General features: G+C 52.5%; 1 protein-coding gene across 1 annotated transcript in view; it reads left to right on the forward strand.

Annotated features, from left to right (window-relative positions):
* SIK2 (salt inducible kinase 2) overlaps window positions 1-17,829 on the forward strand; it is a 100,912-nt gene extending 83,083 nt beyond the window's left edge. Inside the window, exons 10-15 of the mRNA XM_015415585.1 lie at window positions 4,893-5,121; window positions 9,803-10,087; window positions 12,453-12,613; window positions 13,238-13,351; window positions 14,895-14,986; window positions 16,510-17,829. Coding sequence (XP_015271071.1) covers window positions 4,893-5,121; window positions 9,803-10,087; window positions 12,453-12,613; window positions 13,238-13,351; window positions 14,895-14,986; window positions 16,510-17,080 — 1,452 coding nt within the window. The 3' untranslated portion in view covers window positions 17,081-17,829. The remainder of the gene's footprint in view (window positions 1-4,892; window positions 5,122-9,802; window positions 10,088-12,452; window positions 12,614-13,237; window positions 13,352-14,894; window positions 14,987-16,509) is intronic.
* The last annotated feature ends 1,976 nt before the right edge of the window (window positions 17,830-19,805 follow it).

Here is a 19,805-nt window from a genome sequence, read left to right on the forward strand (position 1 = left end):
CTGCCCCTCGACAGTTAACGGGCTGGAATGGAGTGCGACTAATGAGAAGCGACAGCTCCACAGTTGCGCAAGGGTGCCGTGGCTCCAGTCGGCGTGGCACACGTTGACGCATCCAGCCTAGACTCCATGGTGATGTCCCTAAAGGGAAGGGGGGGGGATAACTTGGGCGATGTGAGCTGGCAGGAAGGGAAGGAGGCGACAGTTCTTGCAGCTGAAACGCAGTATAGGTCAGATACGTGTGTGTGTGAGTGTGTGTGTGTGTGTGTGGGTGTGTGTATGTCTCTACATGAGGAGGTATATCTCCTCAGTCACTTTTTCTGTTCTTGCACATTAATTGCCTCATTAAAACTGACATATTTTTGTTTCGTCTGATTCACGTTATACCACTGATGCATTGATTGCCAGTTTGGAAGTGTTCTATATTTATTTATATGAGAGCAGCACATATGGGGCTTTGTAGGCTGATATCCTCTTGTCCTACCAGACAGATGAGACAAAGTAGGTCTGCAGTTATTGGGGGGGGGGCAACATTTGTAAATGTATATTTTCAATGTTTGCCACCCTCAATGTAATCAAATTTAGTGCTTCTTGATTGTTTATATCGTTAAGCACTGTAGGGGCAAGACCAGTCCTCTCCAGCTTGTTATCTACATGTTTTGCCCACGTGCATTTATAATTATCTTCCTTTAAGAAATAGAGAAGACCCCCTTGGGCATTAGGTGTCATGTAGAGAACTTTCAGTCTCAATTTAAAGGCGGCCTTCCAGGCTCTTGACTCAAAGGAACATTTCTACGCAGGAACTGGAGAAGGATCTGATCCGATGAGTCAGAAATTTCTTTAATCCAAGTAACTTTCACATTAAACGCTGCAATGGCCATCGAAACATACTGGCCGCCTCTTGAGTAGTAGAACCGAAGAAGGGCATTAGAGTTTGTTTTAGCAATTTCAGTTGCTGCTCTTATATGATGTTTCCCATGGCAATTGCAACTAAAGACTGTACCCAAATATTTGAAATGGGACACTTGGTCTATCTCCCCATCCTTAACCTTCCTAAATGTATATTTTATAGAAGAGCTTGTAAGATGGCAGCCCCCCCCCCAATACACACGCACAGCTGACTTGCACGCTTTGGTGCTAAAATGGAGAATCATAGAATGTTAGAGTTGGAAGGGACCTTGCAGGTCATCTAGTCCAACCCCCTGCACTCTGCAGGAGCATAGCTGAAAGATAGCCCGACATACTTACAACATACCCAAAAGATGGTCGTCCATGCCTTCGCTTGAAAACGTCCAGCGAAGGAGCATCCACCACCTCCCGAGGCAGACTGTTCCACTGCTCAACCTCTCTTACGGTTAGGAAGTTTCTCCTGATATTTAACCAGTGATGACTCCCTTGTAATTTCCACCCATTAGATCTAGACTTGCAATCCAGAACAAGAGAGAATAGATCTGCTCCATCTTCTACATGACAGCCCTTCAAATACTTGAAGACTGCAATCATGTCCCCTCTAAGCCTTCTCTTTCCCAGGCTAAACAGACCCAACTCTTTCAGCCTTTCCTCGTAAGACTTGGATTCCAGCCCTCTCACCACCCTAGTTGCCCTCTACTGGACACGCTCGAGCTTGTTCACATCCTTCCTAAAATGTGGGGCCCAAAACTGGTCACAGGACTCCAGGTGAGGCCTGACCATAGCAGAACAGAGCGGAACGACCACCTCCCGTGATCTGGACACAAGGCTTCTGTTCATGCCTCCTAAGATTGCATTCGCTTTCTTCGCAGCCACATCGCACTGCAGGCTCATGTTTAGCTTGTGATCATGTTTAGCTTGAGAAGGGGAACCAGAACGGAATAGATAACTTTGCCCCCCGAAGAGGTATCTGCGCAGTGCAGGATTATTGCCTGGCAGTCTCCAAAGCGGGCTGCTGACGGCGGCCCAGGTGGTCCCCTGACCCGCCAACTGGGGCAAGGGGAGCACAGAAAGAGCTCCCGCGCTGGGCACTTGGGCAGGGCATGCCTTTGCCCAGAAGCGTCTCAAGAGAGCTTGGTCAACAGTTGTCTTTAAGGACCTCTTGCAGTGAGTGCACTTGACACTTATTGTCATCATATACATTGTTTGTGAGAAGAATATCTTGTTTTTGTATCGTTTTGTTCCAGAGGTGTAGCACTTGTTTACAGTTTCCTTGTGTCCTTTTACTTCCAAGTGTGGAAGAGTGGCTGCCCATATGATGTGGCAATGGCCACATTCGCTCTTGCGTAAGATGATTCAGTTAGGGTGGGTTTTAGGTATCTAATTAAGGGAACTACAGGCGTCCAGAGTAGAACTTCCGACCATGCACCTCCCCATCAAAAACACAAGTAGCTCGAAAGCCAGTCGAATCCGACTCTAGGGATGTGGTGCTCATCTCCATTTCCAAGCCGAAGAGCCAGCACTATCCAGAGATGTCTCCGTGGTCATGTGGCCGGCATGACTAAACACCAAGACACACGGAACGCTTCCCACCAAAGCAGTACCTATTTATCTACTTGCAATTTCTTGCTTTCAAACGGCTAGGTTGGCAGGAGCTGGGGCCAGAGACTCGAACTGCTGAACTACAGACCTTCCGGTCTGCAGTTCAGCTGGTAAGCTCCAAGTTGGTGTATTCTTACTGCAAGACCTCATGGGCTGAGAGAGGGGTGCAAAGGAAAACCTGTTCCCTCCCTTGCACTAGTTGCTCGCGGGCCACATAAGAGCCCTGGGACGGGCCTTATGTTTGACACCCCTGGACTGTGGAATTTGTTCTCTCTTCACTCCTCTTCCCCAGGGTTTGTTTTTTTTAAATTACTTCTCTTGCCCCCTGTCCTTGGGTTTCCTCTGTGTGTGCCTGTGTGGTGGCACCTTCCATGGCGGGCATTTTGTGGTTTTGCCTGTCTCACTGTCTCAAAATCGCAACAGTGCCCACCGGTTCAGAAAGGTTGGGAACAATGCTCCCTCTAAGCTGTGGGGTCTTGTGAGCAAAAATTGTACTTTGTGAGCTACAGGCATTAAAGGTGTGAGCGAGTGATTTGGAGCTGCATAAATCAGTTGTCTCTGGAGCCCTCCTTCCTGAGCTAAGGCAAAAATGTGTGAGCCGGAGGCTACAAAACTGTGAGCTAGCTCACACCAACTCAGCTTAGAGGGAACACTGGTTGGGAGTGCCCGATCGAGAGAGATGCGCACAGCGGTTGTTCCCTGAACAGGCCTGCGCAGCGTTCCCTGGTGTGAGTGATTCATCAGACCCACGACAGGGTAACGTTCAGGCGCATAAGACTTGCCAGGGAAGCTCCTTCAGCCACGTGGCCTCTTGTCCGGCGTCTTTGCTTTCTCGCTTTGCAGAATCAGCTCTTGGAACTGCCTTCTTTTGTTTCTGCCCAGGCTCCTCCTCCTGCATGAAACTCTCCTGAAAACCCTGGTGTGAGTGATTCATCAGACCCACAACAGGGTAACGTTCAGGCACATAAGACTTGCCAGAGAAGCTCCTTCAGCCACATGGCCTCTCGTCCGGCGTCTTTGCTTTCTCGCTTTGCGGAATCAGCCCTTGGAACTGCCTTCTTTGGTTTCTGCCCAGGTTCCTCCTCCTGCATGAAACTCTCCTGAAATTTCATATTTCACATAAGGAAAACGTAAAAACATAAAGCTGAAATATTTTGCCAAAAGCGCTGCTTGATTTTTATTTTGTATTTTTTGGGTCTTTTCATCCATCCAGCGACCATGTATCTTGGAGATAGTTGATTTACCTTTTAATGATAATTACTGATGTTAGTGTATTAGTGTCCTGTCTTTTAGCCAGTACAATAAAGGCAGCTTCCCCCACCCCCCTTTTTGGTAGGGTCAGTGCAGGTTCTGTGCCCATGCAGGAGCTTTCTAGAGACCTAGCCCTTTATCTGACACTCACACCCCTCCCTAATGCCCCATTCACCTGCTGGGTGCTTTTCCCATTCAAAACCCGAAGCCTTGTCCAAGAAGCACGTGTGTTTCTCATGTGGCAGACCATGCGGCAGTGGCTTCAGACTAAGAGACGCTCCCAGACGAGTGGGCACTTAGCCCTCCCCCAGCAGTTTGGCAATTAGCTGAATTTTGAAGCTGATCCTACAAGACAGATTTCTTGATGGAATTTGGGAACAGCTGCTTAAACGCCTGCAGATTAGTGGAGAGCAGCCAAGTCGCTCCTCCGCTGGCTGGGAGGGTTTCTGGTTCTCAGAGCCAGCACACCTGGAACACGGTGTTCTGGGAACCTCTCCTGCTAAGCGAAGCCCTGTTGGACGGGCTCACACATCTGTTAATTGTCATGGGGCTGGGCCACTGGAGAATACCTGGTTGATCACGCCTGGGTCTGTGGATCCCGAGAAGGCCCACAGATCTTCATCTGGAAGGCAAGCCTGACCCGGCATTGTGAAGCTGCACTTTTCCCGTTCCTCGCAGAAATTTCTGTGGCAGGGTGGCATTAGAGCAGCAGCATTTCCGTGACTTTTCCCAGAACGCCGCACAAGTCCCAGGGGATGGTGCGAGAGATGCCTGTTGCAGGATTAGCTTGTGTTATCTGCCTAGGGGTTGGATGAGAAGTGGGAAACCCTGCCGAGCTAGAAAGCCTGCCTGTTCTCACCAGGAGAAGGTGGCCCATTCGGAAAGGTCGTCACCTCCCCGACTTTGCTACTGATGTCTCTTGCCAGCGCAACACTGAGTTCTGATAAGCAGTTTTGCACTTCAGGGGGCCCTTGGGTTGAATTCCATCAGCAGATGGCCTCTGCTGTGTCTCTGCCTGCCTACCTTGATCCACAGAGGTTTTGTGTACATGTCTGCGAGGAGACGTTCAGCGTTCATTGAAAACCATGTTTTGTTTCTCTCTTCTCCCCCCCCCCCATTGTGATGGCATTTAGCTCAACGGCTGCCTGCTGGATCCTGTTCCCCCGATGATGGGGAGGAAGGGGTGCCAGTCTCTGCCTAGCAGCATGATGGAAACCTCAATCGACGAAGGCATAGAGACGGAGGGAGAGTCTGAAGAGGATCCCGCGCAAGCGTTTGCTGCCCTGCAAGCCACTCGCTGTGGGAAGAGGCGTCACACTCTGGCAGAAGTAACCAACCAGCTGGTTGTAATGCCAGGCACAGGTACAGGACAAGGTATAGCCATAGGGTATAGATTGGAACTCTCGGTCTGGGGCAAGGGATGCTCTGTATTCTTGGTGCCTGGGGGGGGGGTCAACAGTGGGAGGGCTTCTGGAGTTCTGGCCCCACTGCTGGACCTCCTGATGGCACCTGGTATTTTTGGCCACTGTGTGAAATAGAGTGTTGGACTGGATGGGCCTTTGGCCTGATCCAGCGTTGGCTTCTCTGATGTTCTTATGTCTGGGGCAAGTGATGCTCTGTATTCTTGGTGCTTGGGGGGGCAAGAGTGGGAGGGCTTCTGGAGTTCTGGCCCCACTGCTGGACCTCCTGATGGCACCTGGTATTTTTGGCCACTGTGTGACACAGAGTGTTGGACTGGATGGGCCATTGGCCTGATCCAGCATTGGCTTCCCTGATGTTCTTATGTTAGGCAAGGAACGAATGTCCAGGGTGGAGGCCAAGAATCCAGGCTTGCATTGAAGAATACCCAAAGGAAGTTCCTTAAGACTGTGTCATGCTCATGTCTGTTGACATCCTTCTGATTGTACCAGATGGCAACCTGAGAGCTAGGGCAAACAAGGCCGATCATGAGAGGGAGGGCAGGAAGGGTTGCATGAGTGCTTAGTTCTTGTGGCCGTTTCTTACATGCCCAGGGAAATGCAGGTTGCCACTCTGGGGTCAGGAAGTAATTTTTCCCCAGGCCACTTTGGCTGGAGATGCTGGAGGTTCTTTTGTCATCTTCTGGGCGTGGAACAGCAGTCAGTAGGGGGGGGTGGGGGGGGAGGTATTTGTGAATTCCCTGCATTGTGCAGGGGGTTGGACTAGATGACCCTGGAGGTCCCTCCCAACTCTGTGATTCTATGAGAAGGGCCTGTGGGAAATCTCTAGGCGAGGAGGAGTGTAACGATCCACACCGCTCAAGCAAAGGGGTGGGTTCGAGGTCTCAGGCTCAGCGTTACCCTCCCCCTGAAGCTAGCCGCCAGTGCCAAGGAGTCCAGGGTCTTTGTTTATATTGCCTTGGCACTGGTGATGAATTCGCTGCACAGGCCAGTAGGGAGATAAGAGGGGTAAATGTACAGATGGCAAAGCAAGCAGAAGGCCAGATAATCTCATGACAGTAAGCAAAGACTGGGGAAAGCAAACAAGTTGCCGTTAAGAAGCCACCAGCTCGTGCGTGTGTGGTTCACAGGCAGCAAACCAAAGGAAACTCCTCTCCAGCATTCCTGTGCAAAGGTGAGGAAGCAGCCCTCTCATCTTGAACTGCAGATCTCAGGATACGTAGAAGGCATTTCTTTATGTGTTCAGGAGTGCCTCGAGGATATACTGCGCTCACCTCGACCCCCCCCCCCCCCCATGTCTGGCTGCTAAAAATCACTGGCTGCCAAAATGGCTTTTGAGCCAACAAATCTCAAGGGAATGCAGTGAGGGTCAGGGCTGCTGTCCTTCGGAAGCTGAAAACCAGTACATGGGCATATGTTGTTGCATTTCCTGATAACGTTTCACTTTCAGATGCCCTCGCTCAGCTGGTCATCTAAGGCGAGGGCTTTCACAACAAGTATCGCCACGTGATCTGATAAGTAGGGACAGGGTCACATTGCAAAAAATTCCCAATGCTTCGATTGCGAGAAGCACATTTTCTGTTTGAAAGTCTGTGCATTGTGGTCTCCGGATGTGAGTAGGTGGGGTTCTGGTGATACCCTCGCGTGTTTCTGACCACCGTTCAGTAGTGTGCAAGCTTTTGAAAAATTTAGAGCCAGTCCTAAAAGAGAACCCAACTAACCTGCTTGAGAAAAAGGTCCGTCTGCTAAGATGTTTTGAGTCTGCAGATGTGTGGCTGAGACTGTCGCAGACTTGACCGAGAGATCCCACTCCTGCATTGGCAGCATTTCTGCCGTTACAGAGGAGGAGGAGGGCGTCCTGTTGAAGGACTAGGAGAAGAAACTTGTTCTCCGGGTGAGGAACAGGTGTCCTCTCACACCAAGGATGTGTCTCGAGGGGAAGGCAGTCCTGGTAGTGGCTGGCTCAACAGAGAGAAGATGGATTCACAGTGGGCATGGTGACTGCATAGCAACTTGCTTGCCTAGTGCGAAGTGCATGGATGTCGTGTCCTGGGTCAGAAGGCTGTTAGGGAGTGTGGGAGAGGCGCCAGTGGTCATGCAAGTTTGAGCTGCTGGGTAGAATATTAAAATTCAGGACCTCCAGACTAGCAGTCTGAGAAATGCTGCCTGTTCTACGTACAGAGCTGGCCGGGCAGGCCGAGTTGAGGAATCTCACAGTGTGCATAAGACAGTGGAGTATGGAGCAAGGGTTCAAGGTGCATTAGGAACGGTAAGGGATGTTTTGGGGCAAGCCAGACCTGTACAGGAAGGACGGGCCTTTCAGTGAAGGAAAATGGACCAGATGATTAGCACAAGTCTGGTGTGAGAGCCAGTTTGGTGTGATGGTTAAGTGCGCGGGCTCTAATCTGGGAGAACCAGGTTTGATTCAACACTCCTCCACTCGCAGCTGCTGGATGACCTTGGGCAAGCCCTAGTTCCTTCAGAGCTGTTCTCTCAGGAGCAATTCTTGAGAAAGCTCTCTCAGCCCCGCCTACCTCACAGGGTGTCTGTTGTGGGGAGGGGAAGGGAAAGGAGTTTGTCAGCCGCTCTGAGACTCCTTTGGGTAGTGAAGGGCGGGGTCTAAATCCAATCTCCTCCTCCTCCTCCTCTTCTTCTTCTTCGCTGCAGAGTGGGAGAAAGATGACAGGGACTGGGGGTTGTAGTGGGTAGCTTGCTGAAAATGTCTCCCCAGTCTGCATTATTCTTTTTCAGAGTTTGAAAGGCGGTCATTTAGAGGAGGGTAGGGCATTGTTTCAAATGGTAGTGGAGGACATAATAATGGGTTTAAATTAAGGGTGGGGGTATTGGAGGGATACTGGGGAAACCCTTTTCATATAAGGGCAGTTGCGTGGTAGAATCGGTTGCCCAGGGAAGTTGTGTGTTTTCCCTCCACAGAGGTTTTTAAGCAGAGATTGGATGATTATTTGTCAGGGCTACTTTGGGTCATCCAGCATGGTGCTGGGAGTTGGGCTGGATTGTCTTCAGGCCCCTGCCACCTTTTTAATTCTGTTCTATGACTGTTTTTTTAAAAAGGCAAATTCCATTCTAGGGATATCAAGGAAGGGAATGGAGATAAAACTGCCACTATAGTAATACCCTTAAGCAAGTCCCTGCGGTGACTACTTTTGGAATACCGTGTGCAGTTCTGATTGCATTTGCCGCATCTCAAAAATGATATTGAAGGGCTGGAAAAAAATGCAGACGAGGGTGACAACAGTGACCAACGGGGTAGGAGAGCCTTCCCTCTGGGGCAAGGCAGAAGCATATGGGGCTTTTCACTTTGGGAGAAGGTGACTGCAGGGTGACACAACAGTAGTTGACCAATTTATGCACTGTGTAGCAGAAGCGGATGGAGAGCGACCTTCCTCTCCCTCCCTTAGTACCAGAACTCAGTGGTCGTCCCCCCCCCCCCGTGAAACTGATTGGCAGGAGACTCAAGACAGACGAGAGGTAGTTCTCCTTCTCACAGCTCTCTGCCGTGGGGGTGGCCAGGGGCTTAGAAGGGCAGATTTATGCGGGAGAGGTCAGTCCCAGGCTGTTCACGAGCGGCTCTGGTTGTCAGATGCTGGAGAGCAGTCAGGTAGGCGAGGGCTGACGTCTGCAGACCTTGCCCGTGGGTTTCCTCAGAGCATCTGTCTGACCAGATGGATTCTCGGTCTGATACGCTGTGGCTGCTGTTTTCAGGTTTTTACTTGACATCACACCCATTCATGTGACTTTTAGGCCGTGGTCACACGGTCATTTTGATCAGGTTTCACGGCTGTTCCCTCTCGCATTTAAAATTGCTGATCAGACGGCCGCATCCGTCTCCCGCACCAAAGTGGGCTCACTCGCGCAATCCTCCCCGTTCCTTAGCGAGTTTTCCCACATCTGGGAAATCAAGCACTTTCCGGATATTTGCGCTTTGAATCCACGATTTCGCTGATCTAGACAGCCATCTCTCGCAATGATTGCAGTTAGGTCGTCTGAACGCCCTTCTCGCTATGTTTTTTTCCCCTCCAAGCTTCCGTCATTGTGCACATGAGCAATCCTGCGATGAATAAATTCAATGTATAAACATTCAAGCGCACATATAGACTCCAGTGCTCAGTTGTAGGTCGCCAGTTAATTTTGTTCGCTGTTTTGGGGGGGGGGGACCTTCCAAAAACAAGGGGGAAGCCCAAAGGGAGTGGTGATTCGGCCATGTGCATATGTGCATGCGCAAAGCCAGTTTTTTTTTTAAAAACAAGCTGTGCCACTGCTTGGGTGGCGCGGCTATCTGGACGGTGCCCAGAGCCTCATTGCGCGATGCAAGCGGTTCGGGGGGGGGGTGTGTGATCATCCCAACCCCCCCCCCCAAAATATTCCTGATCAAATCTATAGCGGGAATAAATCGGGATAAGCTTGCTGTGTGACCACAGCCTTACTGAGCTGGAGAAGTCACTGCTTTGTGTGAATCAGCCCCGTGTTCCAGAGTTGGGGAGTGTTCAAGGAACATGTTCTTGCTTATTTGTTGACCTTTGCAAATACTCCACAGCTTCTCCGCCCAGCTGCTTAATGTACCCCGGTATTCCCACTGACTGTGAACTTTCCTTAATGTGCTAAAGGGAAAGTCTTCTCCATGGACGAGAACCAGTCCTTGAGCAGCGTTGACTCCGAATACGACATGGGGTCCCTCCAGCAAGACTTGAACTTCCTGGAAGACACCCCTTCCCTGAAAGAAATGGTACTGGCCAACCAGCCGGCTCCCAGGATGACGCCCCGTTTCATCGGGCTGAGACCCGCCAATCCCGCCATGCAGGCGCTGGCCTCTCAGAAGCGAGAGGCCCACAACCGCTCCCCCGTCAGCTTCCGAGAGGGGCGCAGAGCATCGGACACGTCGCTGACACAAGGTAACTGCCCCTAATGCGCCCATGAATTATGGCACCTGGTTCTGGCTGCAGCCTGTGTGTCTGTGTGTGTTTGGGGAGGTTTAGGCACCCAAAAGTGTGGCTGGGACAGCAAACATGCCCGTCACTCATACCTGTCAGTACAAGAAGTGGCTTGTGCAGCCCAGACCTCGTCCTTTGCCTGCAGTCAGTCTAAACTCCCTGCCTAGAAGCGAGTCCTGCGTTCATGGATGCTGGACTTCTCCAGGACCTCCCTGGTCTTCTTCAGGCAACCATCACGTTCCTCAGCCCAGATTTAGTATTGCCCCCCCTTCCTTCTGTTGGACCCTTTTAAAACAGGGGTGTCGAACTCATTTGTCACGAGGGCCGGATCTGGCATAAATGTCTCTCTGTCAGGCCGGGCCATGTGTGCCATAAAACGTCATGCCAGGTACCGGAGAAATAAACTGTATAAAGGACAGCAGCCGGTAAGCTCCGACTTGGCGTATCCTCACCGCAAGGCCTCATGGGCTGGGAGGGGGGTGCAAAGGGGAACCCACACAGGCGGACTGGAGAGCCAGCAGTGCAGCACTGGGCAGACACTCCCACGATGCTTGACTGCTGCAGACCAGGTTGTTCTGCCCTGCTGAAGCCACAATCGGAGTGGATCCGCCCACTCCCCCCCCCCCAAAGCAGTCGCCTGTTCCCTCCCTTGCGGTGCTTGCTCGTGGGCCGCTTCAGAGCCCTGGATGGGCCGGTTCTGGCCCCCGGGCCTTATGTTCGACACCCCTGTTTTAAAACTTTTCTTTAAAATCTGATATCGGGCACCCTGCTATTCAGCAGCCCTTATCACAGTAGGGTTTTTTTTGGGGGGGGGGGCTGCATATGAGCAATTCCTATGGAGTGTGTGAAAATTTTCCTCCCCTTTTAATTTTTGGTGTTCTCTGGGGTACCAAGCTGTGTGTAGGCGTTGTTAGCAATTCAAGGGTGTGTCTCTGTGTTCGCATTGCATGAAGAGCAGCCTGGGGCAATGAGCACCCCCCCTCTCAAATGTAAGAAGGACGAGAGAATGCAGTTGTTAGAACAGCTTCATTTTCCAAGTCCAGGTATACCAACGCTGAGCGTCATTAGCCACCTTGTCGCCCACTCACCCAGTTTGTGGCCATCCTCTCGGAGATCTTCACAGTCAGCCTCGGGTTCCACCGTCCTGAATATAGAATCATAGAATCACAGAGTTGGAAGGGACCTCAGGGGTCACTTAGTCAGACCCCTGCACAATGCAGGAAATCCACAACTGCCTCTCCCGATGCCCCCAGTGACTCCTGCTCCATGCCCAGAAGATGGCAAATTTTGTGTCATCTGCAAACCTGGCCACTACACTACTCACCCCTAGTTCCAGATCATTTATGAATGACTTAAATAGTACCGGGCCCAATACCAATCCTTGTGGGGCTCCACTGCTTACTTCCCTCCATGGTGAGAACTGTCTGCTTTCATTCCTGCATAATCCATAAGAGAACCTGTCCTCTTATCCCATGACTGCTAAATTTACTCAGGAGTCTTTGGTGAGGTACCTTCTCAAAAGCCCTTTGAAAGGCCAAGTATATACAGGAATAGACAGCTTTAAAGGGGGATTAGATAGATTCTTGGAGGATAAATCCATCAATGGCTACTAGCCCTGGTGGCTGAGGGGAACCTCCACATTCTGAGGCACTAAGCCTCTGAATCCCAGAGCCAGGAGGCAACATCAGGGGAAGGCCTCAGCCTCTCTGCCCTGTGGTTGGCCCTCCAGAGGACCTGGCTGGCCACTGTGTGAGATGGGATGCTGGACTAGATGGACCCCTGGTCTGATCCAGCAGGGCTCTGCCAACGTTCTTAACAGCAGGAGAAGGCCTCGGCCTCTAGGCTCTGTTGTGAAACGGGATGCTGGACTAGATGGACCCCTGGTCTGATCCAGCAGGCCTCTTCCAGTGTTCTTAAGATCAGGGGAAGGCCTCAGCCTCTATGCCCTGTTGTTGGCCCTCCAGAGGACCTGGCTGGCCACTGTGTGAGATGGGGTGCTGGACTAGATGGACCCCTGGTCTGATCCAGCAAGGTTCTTCTGATGTTCTTAACAGCAGGAGAAGGCCTCGGCCTCTAGGCTCTATTGTTGGATCTCCAGAGAAAACACCAGGCCACTGTGTGAAACGGGATGCTGGACTAGATGGACCCCTGGTCTGATCCAGCAGGGCTCTTCCAGTGTTCTTAAGATCAGGGGAAGGCCTCAGCCTCTATGCCCTGTTGTTGGACCTCCAGAGGAACTGGTGGGCCGCTGTGTGAGACAAGATGCTGGATGAGATGAACTATTGGTCTGATCCAGCGGGGCTCTTCTGATGTTCCTTTAATCCAGGAATCGTAGCATTCAGACAGCATCTTCAGAACCTGGCCCGAACGAAAGGAATCCTGGAGCTGAACAAAGTCCAGCTGCTGTATGAACAGATGAGGTCAGAAGACGGACCCGCCCTGACGTCCACCTCTCATTTGCAAGACCTTGGGAGCGGTCTGCACCAGGTGCTTCATTTCCATGGGTTTTGTTAATCTCCTTTGCAAAACCCCCCCCCCCCACGTTCTAGTTATTGTTGTCTCGCTCTTTGCAGGATTTGGAAGTTTTTGTTGCTGGGGAAAGAGGGAGGGGATTGAGAAGGGAGAAAGCAGAATGGGTGTGGGGGGCTAGGTAGCGGGGGATCCTGTAAGGGTTACAGGGAGGGGCAAGAAGCTTCACTGACTAAGTGTGCGCCGTGCGCCAGCCACGGGAAAGGCGTCTTCCTGATTCTCCAGGGTTCCCCTGGGAGATGAATACCCTTCTACCACTTCCAGCTTTCCTGCACAAACGTGCAGGCTACAAATTGGGCGATGGCGCCTGGGAGTTGGAAATGACCTTTCCAGTCTTGGCTGTGGATGGATGGAGGGAAGATTAGGCACAGGTGCTCCCCCCACCCCCTTCCAGGTTTTTCAGCTCCCAGGTTGCTGGCTAATTGCCTGGCTACCGATTTGGCGCCCTTTCCGGTTCTGCAGGTCTCTGCCTCTCACCGACTCAGCAGCAGCCTGCGAGTCCCGAGACGCGGAAAACGGCCTGTGGGTAGACGAAGGATCCCACTCTTGTTCTGAGCGTTTTCTTTTCCCCTTTCTCCCAAGGAGGAAGCATCCCAGCAGCAGGAAGCGGCCTCTGTCTTCCCTAATGGCGTGCATCCCCAGCTACTCTCCAGGCGGCAAAGCTTAGAAACTCAGTATTTGCAGCACAGGCTCCAGGTACAGTGCCTCCTTCTGAAGCATTAATCCAAACTAAGCAACACGTAAGTCTCCAGGGAGTATTCTCGTACCTCCTGGCTTCTAATGCAGGGGTCTCCAGTGTGGTGCCCATGGGCGCCATGGCACCAGCCGGCACCTTTCCTGGCGCTTGTCAAGTGTGGATGGGCCAGGGGGGACTCCTGCCCAGCAGGGCTTCTCACTGGCTGTGCAGACTGAAGTAATGCTGTCTCGTTGGCAGCTGCCGCCACTGCAGCACTGGTTTCATGCTCTCTCAGTCTCTGAAGGAGTATGCCTGCACATGAAAGCTCATAAAGGTATTTCTGGCCACTGTGTGACACAGAGTGTTGGACTGGATGGGCCTTTGGCCTGATCCAAAATTGGCGTCTCTTATGTTCTTATGAGTTACATTTGGGGGGGGGGGGTTAATGCCTCCCTGATTTTTTCCCCCTTCTTCAGCTGTTACCTTCCCAACGAAGTGGTACCTATTTAAAAAGGTAAAGGTCTCCCTTGCTCGAAAGCCAGTTGAATCCGACTCTAGGGGTGCGGTGCTCATCTCCGTTTCAAAGCCGAAGAGCCAGCGCTGTCCGAAGACGTTTCCGTGGTCATGTGGCCGGCATGACTAGACGCCAAGGCGCACGGAACGCTGTTACATGAAAGCTCATACCCAGAATTAAATGTTGTTGGTCTTAAAAGGGGCCCCTGGACTCAAACTTTCCCCTTTCCCAGTGCATTTTTAAAAATCACTCCTTGGGCTGCTTGTGTGTCTGTGTGTTTCTGTGGCTCTGCCTCCCGTGGTGGCCATTTTGTGGTCGTGCCCATCACCCTGTGTCAGAATTCCAGAGGTGCCCATTGGCTGAAGCAGGTTGGGAGCAGTGTTCCCTCTAAGCTGGGTTAGTGTGAGCTAGCTCACAGTTTTTTAGCCCCCGGCTCACACATTTTTTGTCTTCGCTCAGGAAGGATGGCTCCAGAGCAAGCTAATTTATGCAGTAGCCAAATCGCTCGCTCACAGCTTTAATGCCAGTAGCTCACAAAGTAGAATTTTTGCTCACAAGACTCCACAGCTTAGAGGGAACATTGGTTGGGAGCAATGCTCCCTCTAAGCTGTGGAGTCTTGTGAGCAAGAATTCTACTTTGTGGGCTGCTGGCATTCAAGCTGTGAGCAAGCGATTTGGCTCCTGCATAAATTAGTCTCCTCTGGAGCCATCCTTCCTGAGCGAAGACAAAAAATGTGTGAGCTGGAGGCTAAAAAACTGTGAGCTAGCTCACACTATCCCAGCTTAGAGGGAACACTGGTTGGGAACCCCCGTTCTGATGGCTCCGGGAGGGATCTCCTGACACACTCACACCAGGTCAGGCGGCCGGGGCTCGCATAGCATTGCACTCCCTTGGGGTGGTGCCGAGGGGCCCCGCCAGAAAGCCCAGCCCGCCCTGCCAATCCTGTCGCAGGTCCAGGTTTGTAAAAGGCTCCCGGCAAGACTGTGAGGGATTGTTGTGCAAAATGTGACGTGGTGATCAAGTAAGTCAACTCTCCTCCTTGTTCCAGAAGCCCAGCCTGCTTTCAAAAGCTCAAAACGCCTGCCAAGTTTTTTGCAAGGAGTTACCGCGGAGCCTGGAGCAGCAGTTACAGGAGCACAGGTGAGGAGTCAGAAATGGACACCTTTGCAGGTAAACCGAGGCGAGCACACTGGTCCCCGTAGGCTTCTCCAGGCCTCTCTGTGTTCCTGGACGTGGTCTCACACCAGCGGGCCTCCTAAAGAAAGAGGAGGCAGGTGGCTTCCTTTGCCTCCGTGAATGAAAACTGCTCAGCGCAAGACTTTGGCACAAAGACCCCCAAGCCTTTGAGCTTCAGCACAGTGAGTGGGCAGCTCCTTTCCTGCCAACTGCGGTGCTTAGCACCAAATTGGATGGGGAGCTGGTTGCCCAAAAGGCGAGGGGAGTCCAAAACGCTGGAATCATGCTGGTGCTCATGTCAAGTGGAGGTTGTCCTGCCACGTATCCCTGGAAACTTTACAAATGGAATGTCGTTCCCCTAAGCACTCCTGGGGCTCTTTCGTGTGTGTTTTGCTTTATATCCCTACTTAGATCTGTAGAAAAGAAGCTCTGATTTTAGTCTGGTTTCCCCGGTATTCAAAAGAGAATTGCAAAAATTTGCCTCTGAGCTGAAAGTGCACCCTAAAAAGTAAACTTTGAGTAGAACGCTGGAGGCTGATGGGTCTGTAGAAGTGGCTTTGGGTGGGGAGTTGGAATTGGGTGCCTGCACAGGGGTTCAGTGAATCCTCCAAGTCTGGAACTTTTGGGTTTGGAAAAGAAATAGAAGAAGAAATTGGATCTATACCCCGCCCTTCACTACCCGAAGGAGTCTTGGAGCACCTTAGAATCCCTTTCCCTTCCCCTCCCCACAACTGGCACCCTGTGAGGCAGGTGGGGCCGAGAGAGCTCTTTCGAGGACTGCCCTTGAGAACAGCTCTGAAAGAACTTGGGAGTGACCCACGGTCACACCAGCAGCTGCATGTGGCAGAGTGGGGTATCAAACACGGTTCTTCCAGATTAGAGTCTGCGCTCATAACTGCTGCACCAAACCGGCTCTGTGATTAAGGGGGGATCTGATAGAGGTTTATGAGATTATGCATGGGGTGAAGAGAGTTGACAAAGAGAACATATTCTCCCTCTTCCAAAATACTAAATCTTGAGGGCATCTAGTGAAGCTGGTGGGCAGTAGGTTCAGGGCAGACAAAAGAAAATACTTCTCTACACAGCGAGTGGAATTCGCTGCCGGAGGATGTAGTGACGGCCACAGGAATAAACCGCTTTAAAAGGGGGTGAGATAGATTCATGGAGCATACGTCTGTCAGTGGCTACTAGCCGTGGTGGCTGAGGGGAACCTCCACATTCAGAGGCACTAATCCTCTGAGTCCCAGAGCCAGGAGGCAACATCAGGGGAAGGCCTCAGCCTGTAGGCCCTGTTGTTAGACCTCTAAAGGAACTGGCTGGGCACCGCGCGAGAGAGGAAGGGTGCTGGACTAGGTGGGCCCTCCCTGGTCTGATCCAGCAGGGCTCTTCTGATGTGAGAGAGGGCAAATGTCAAAGTCGGGAGGAGGGACCGGTCATGGCGCTTGGGGAAGGCCAAACTGATTTTTCCTTGTCACCTTTGATTCCAGGCTGCACCAGAAACGGCTCTTCCTGCAGAAGCAATCCCAGCTGCAGGCTTACTTCAACCAGATGCAGATAGCCGAAGGGACGTACCCCCGGTCCAGCCAGCTGCCCCTTCCCTGCCACGAAGAGCAGCAGCCCCCGCCACCACACCCTCCCCCGTTCAGCCTGGTGCAGCCCCTGAGCCCTCTCCTGGAGCCGGCCGCGGAGCAGATGCAGTGCGACCCTTTCCTCAGCCAGTACCCGAAGCTTCCGCTCGACCAGCCGCCCTCGCCCCAGGTCCACGGCGCGTCTCGGCTGCCGTCGCAGATCCCCCTGCAGCCGCAGTATCCCTATCAGACTTGCGAACTGCCGCTGGGCGCCTCGTCGGAACCAGACTATGCCGGCCCGCATCAATATCCCCTGGACCCGGCGCAGCAGAGCGGCGTGGCAGCCGCCGACAACCAGAGAAGCTCTGACTCTCCCGGGGCCCCGTCCAGCTACGAGGCCTTAGGCCTGGGGGAGTTCCCGGGTCTCTTTGATTGCGAAATGATGGAAACTGTTGACCCCCAACATGGCGGCTACGTCTTGGTGAACTAGCAGGGGTCGGAGCGTTCCTGGGCAGAAGGTGGTTCGGTTAAAGCGGAGGACTGAAACACGCGTGGATTTCCATTTATGTTCCATCCCTCAAATTCTTGGCTTACGATCCAATCCTTGACCCTACTGGGTGAATGTACTAACCCTCCGAATTGGTACTAGCAGGGAACGGCTGAGCGTCACTGTCCCAGAAAGCTTGGTGGCGGGAGCTGGAGGCAGGTACCGCACTTTTCACAGAGGCAGGACAGGAGGCAGGCAGGCAACCAGGGCGCTTCAAGGAAGGGAGGACGGAAGGAAGGAAGGAAGTGCAGGCAAGCTGACGTGGCCCTTCCGAACTGTCTGGTGTTCTGCGTGCTGCATCTTGTCTGTCAGAAGGAACCTGGCGGAGTTCAGGAAGGAAAACAGATGCACCATACTTCTTGGCAATAAAAGCAATACCTTTTTTTTTCTCTCTCTCTCAAATGGAACTCAGCAAAGACGTGGGTTGATTTTTAAGGGAAACCAGGAGTGTAGTGCGCCCAGGTCCCTGCAGACTTGGCTCTTAGCTGCCGAGATAGAACCAGGCTGCAGCCGATCCTTGGAGGACCCCGGGGCAGCCCTGGTCGTGGGCGTGGAACGTTTTTCTCGATGCGCAAACCAGGAAATGTCCGCTCTGTACACACCGTGACAAATCCTCGGCTCTTTGGCAAACAGGTCTATGATCTCCGTATACCGACAAGACCCGGGATCTGACTGGTAGGATTTTGACAGGACTCTTGTGTTAGAAGGTTCCTCAAAGAACAGAAAAAAGAGAAGTTGGGGGGGGGGGTTGAAAAAAGGGGAAGAGGGGGCTGCGCAGAGCTGCCCCCGGGCCTCATTCTGATCACTGGAGAAGTTGTTATAAGCTGCCCTCGGTTGCCTCTCCGTCCGAAAGAGGCAACGGTAAACGGGCCGAACAGTGTGCGTTGCTGGTGGTTTTGTTAGGCTTTGTATATTTGGACTGTTAGTTAGGGAATTAGCATTTAAGGATGAAACACGACGAGCTTATCAGAAAACCCATGTGAAGTGATCGTGCCGTGCCTTTTGGGTTCTTTTTAAGAGACTCCGCTCTTCTTTTCTTTTTCTTTTCTTTTCCCTTTTCTTTCTGAAATAGAAAAAATACCCCATTTATATCCACGCCGGCACCAAAGTCTCTTCAGAGCCAGGGTTCCACCGTGTGGAACGCAGGCTTTAGAATCTCTCCTCACATGTGTTTGACTGGGTCATCTACATATTGGATGAAATGTTGGAAGTATTACAGCAATATCCAGGATCCAGAGCGGTTGAACCGATCACCGTCTCAACAGGCCCCTGCCCTGCCCGAGCGTAGGTGATGGGTGATCCGCCGACTTGAAACCCATAGGAAGAACGTGGGGAAATCCCTCCAGTTGGTCGCGGGAGTGCGGTTTAAAACGCTTCGGTGCCGTTAAGGAAGGTGCTGGCAGTGTCGAGCATCCTGCTGGGGGCAGACGACACACTTTAAGCACAACGCAGGTGTATTTAAAGCACAAAACAACAGTCCGTCTTTAGGAAATCCTGGGCCCCTTTCTCACAGAAGTGGCGAACCGGTGCCCGGGCCACACCACTTAAGATGGTCAGCTGGAGCTCATGTGACCAGATGCTTCTCGACAAAGAACATGAAATATCGGAGGGGTGGGTTCTAGTGGAGCTTCTTCCTGACATGCTGGGGCTTTGTTTAAAAAAAAAAAAAGTTTGAGGCAACAGCTCCGATCCGGTAAGGTTGGCCCGGGAAGCGGGACTTACCCACTTCCCCCTCCTGCTGTGTGTCCTTTTGCGTGCACACATACGGCTTTGTTTCTGGGAGTCGGTGGATTCTCAGGAACAACCCAGGGAGTGACGCGGGAGTGGGAACCAGCACAGCTCACCCTCCCCTGCTTCCAAAAGCGGACGGGCACTTCCTTCTGCAGAACGGCACAGCTGGGTACAAGCCAAAGGGGCTTTCTGCTAGCGGGGGCCCCTTCACCTCCAGTCAGAGGAGCAGAAGGAACGCTCCCTTCAGCCAGACATGCCCTCGGGCCCCAACCCGGTTTGTTTCGCCAGAGCCCCCTTCGGTCACACAAGCTTCCGCCTGCCATCTAAAGCGGTCCAGCCGGGACCCGGCTGGATCACTTCAGGAAGTGCCAGGCCCCAGCGAGTGGGGGGCTTCCGTTTCCCGCTCCAGTTGCAGAGTCCAGTGTGCTGCATCCACACCCTGCGACCCTTCCCCCCCCCCCAAATCCCCATTTCGGCCACACCTCACCCCCACCCCCGCCACCCCACTCCAGCCTTTGCCATTCTTAACTTTGGATCTTCAGGGCTATGAGTAGGCAGTCCTGCAGTTGCTGTGGTGAGGCGTCAGGTTCCATTCAGAGGGCAGCAGGAAGCCGTGTCTTGAAAGCTCTTCAAAAGAGGGTCTCCTTGCCTTGGAGAATTCTCCCTTTCCTGTGGAGGACCCTTGCTCTGGGCAGGACTGGGGGAAGGGGTCCTTTGGGGCCGTCTTTGCCAGAACCGCCGGGCATCCTTTCTCCCCAGAGTAATAACACTATGTCTGCATCTAATCTTTAACTGCGAGGCTTTTCTCACAAGGAGACCCTCTCCTGCTGTATCCTGTGCACTTCACATGGGGGAAGGAGAGGAGACTTCCGGCCAAGCTGACACCAACTGCCTTATTTCCTCGAAAGCGGGGGGGGGGGGGGGGGGGAGAAGCCTG

The sequence above is a fragment of the Gekko japonicus genome, unplaced genomic scaffold, assembly GCF_001447785.1.
Source record: "Gekko japonicus isolate JY-2015 unplaced genomic scaffold, Gekko_japonicus_V1.1 scaffold2257, whole genome shotgun sequence".
Taxonomy (NCBI): Eukaryota; Metazoa; Chordata; class Lepidosauria; order Squamata; family Gekkonidae; genus Gekko; species Gekko japonicus.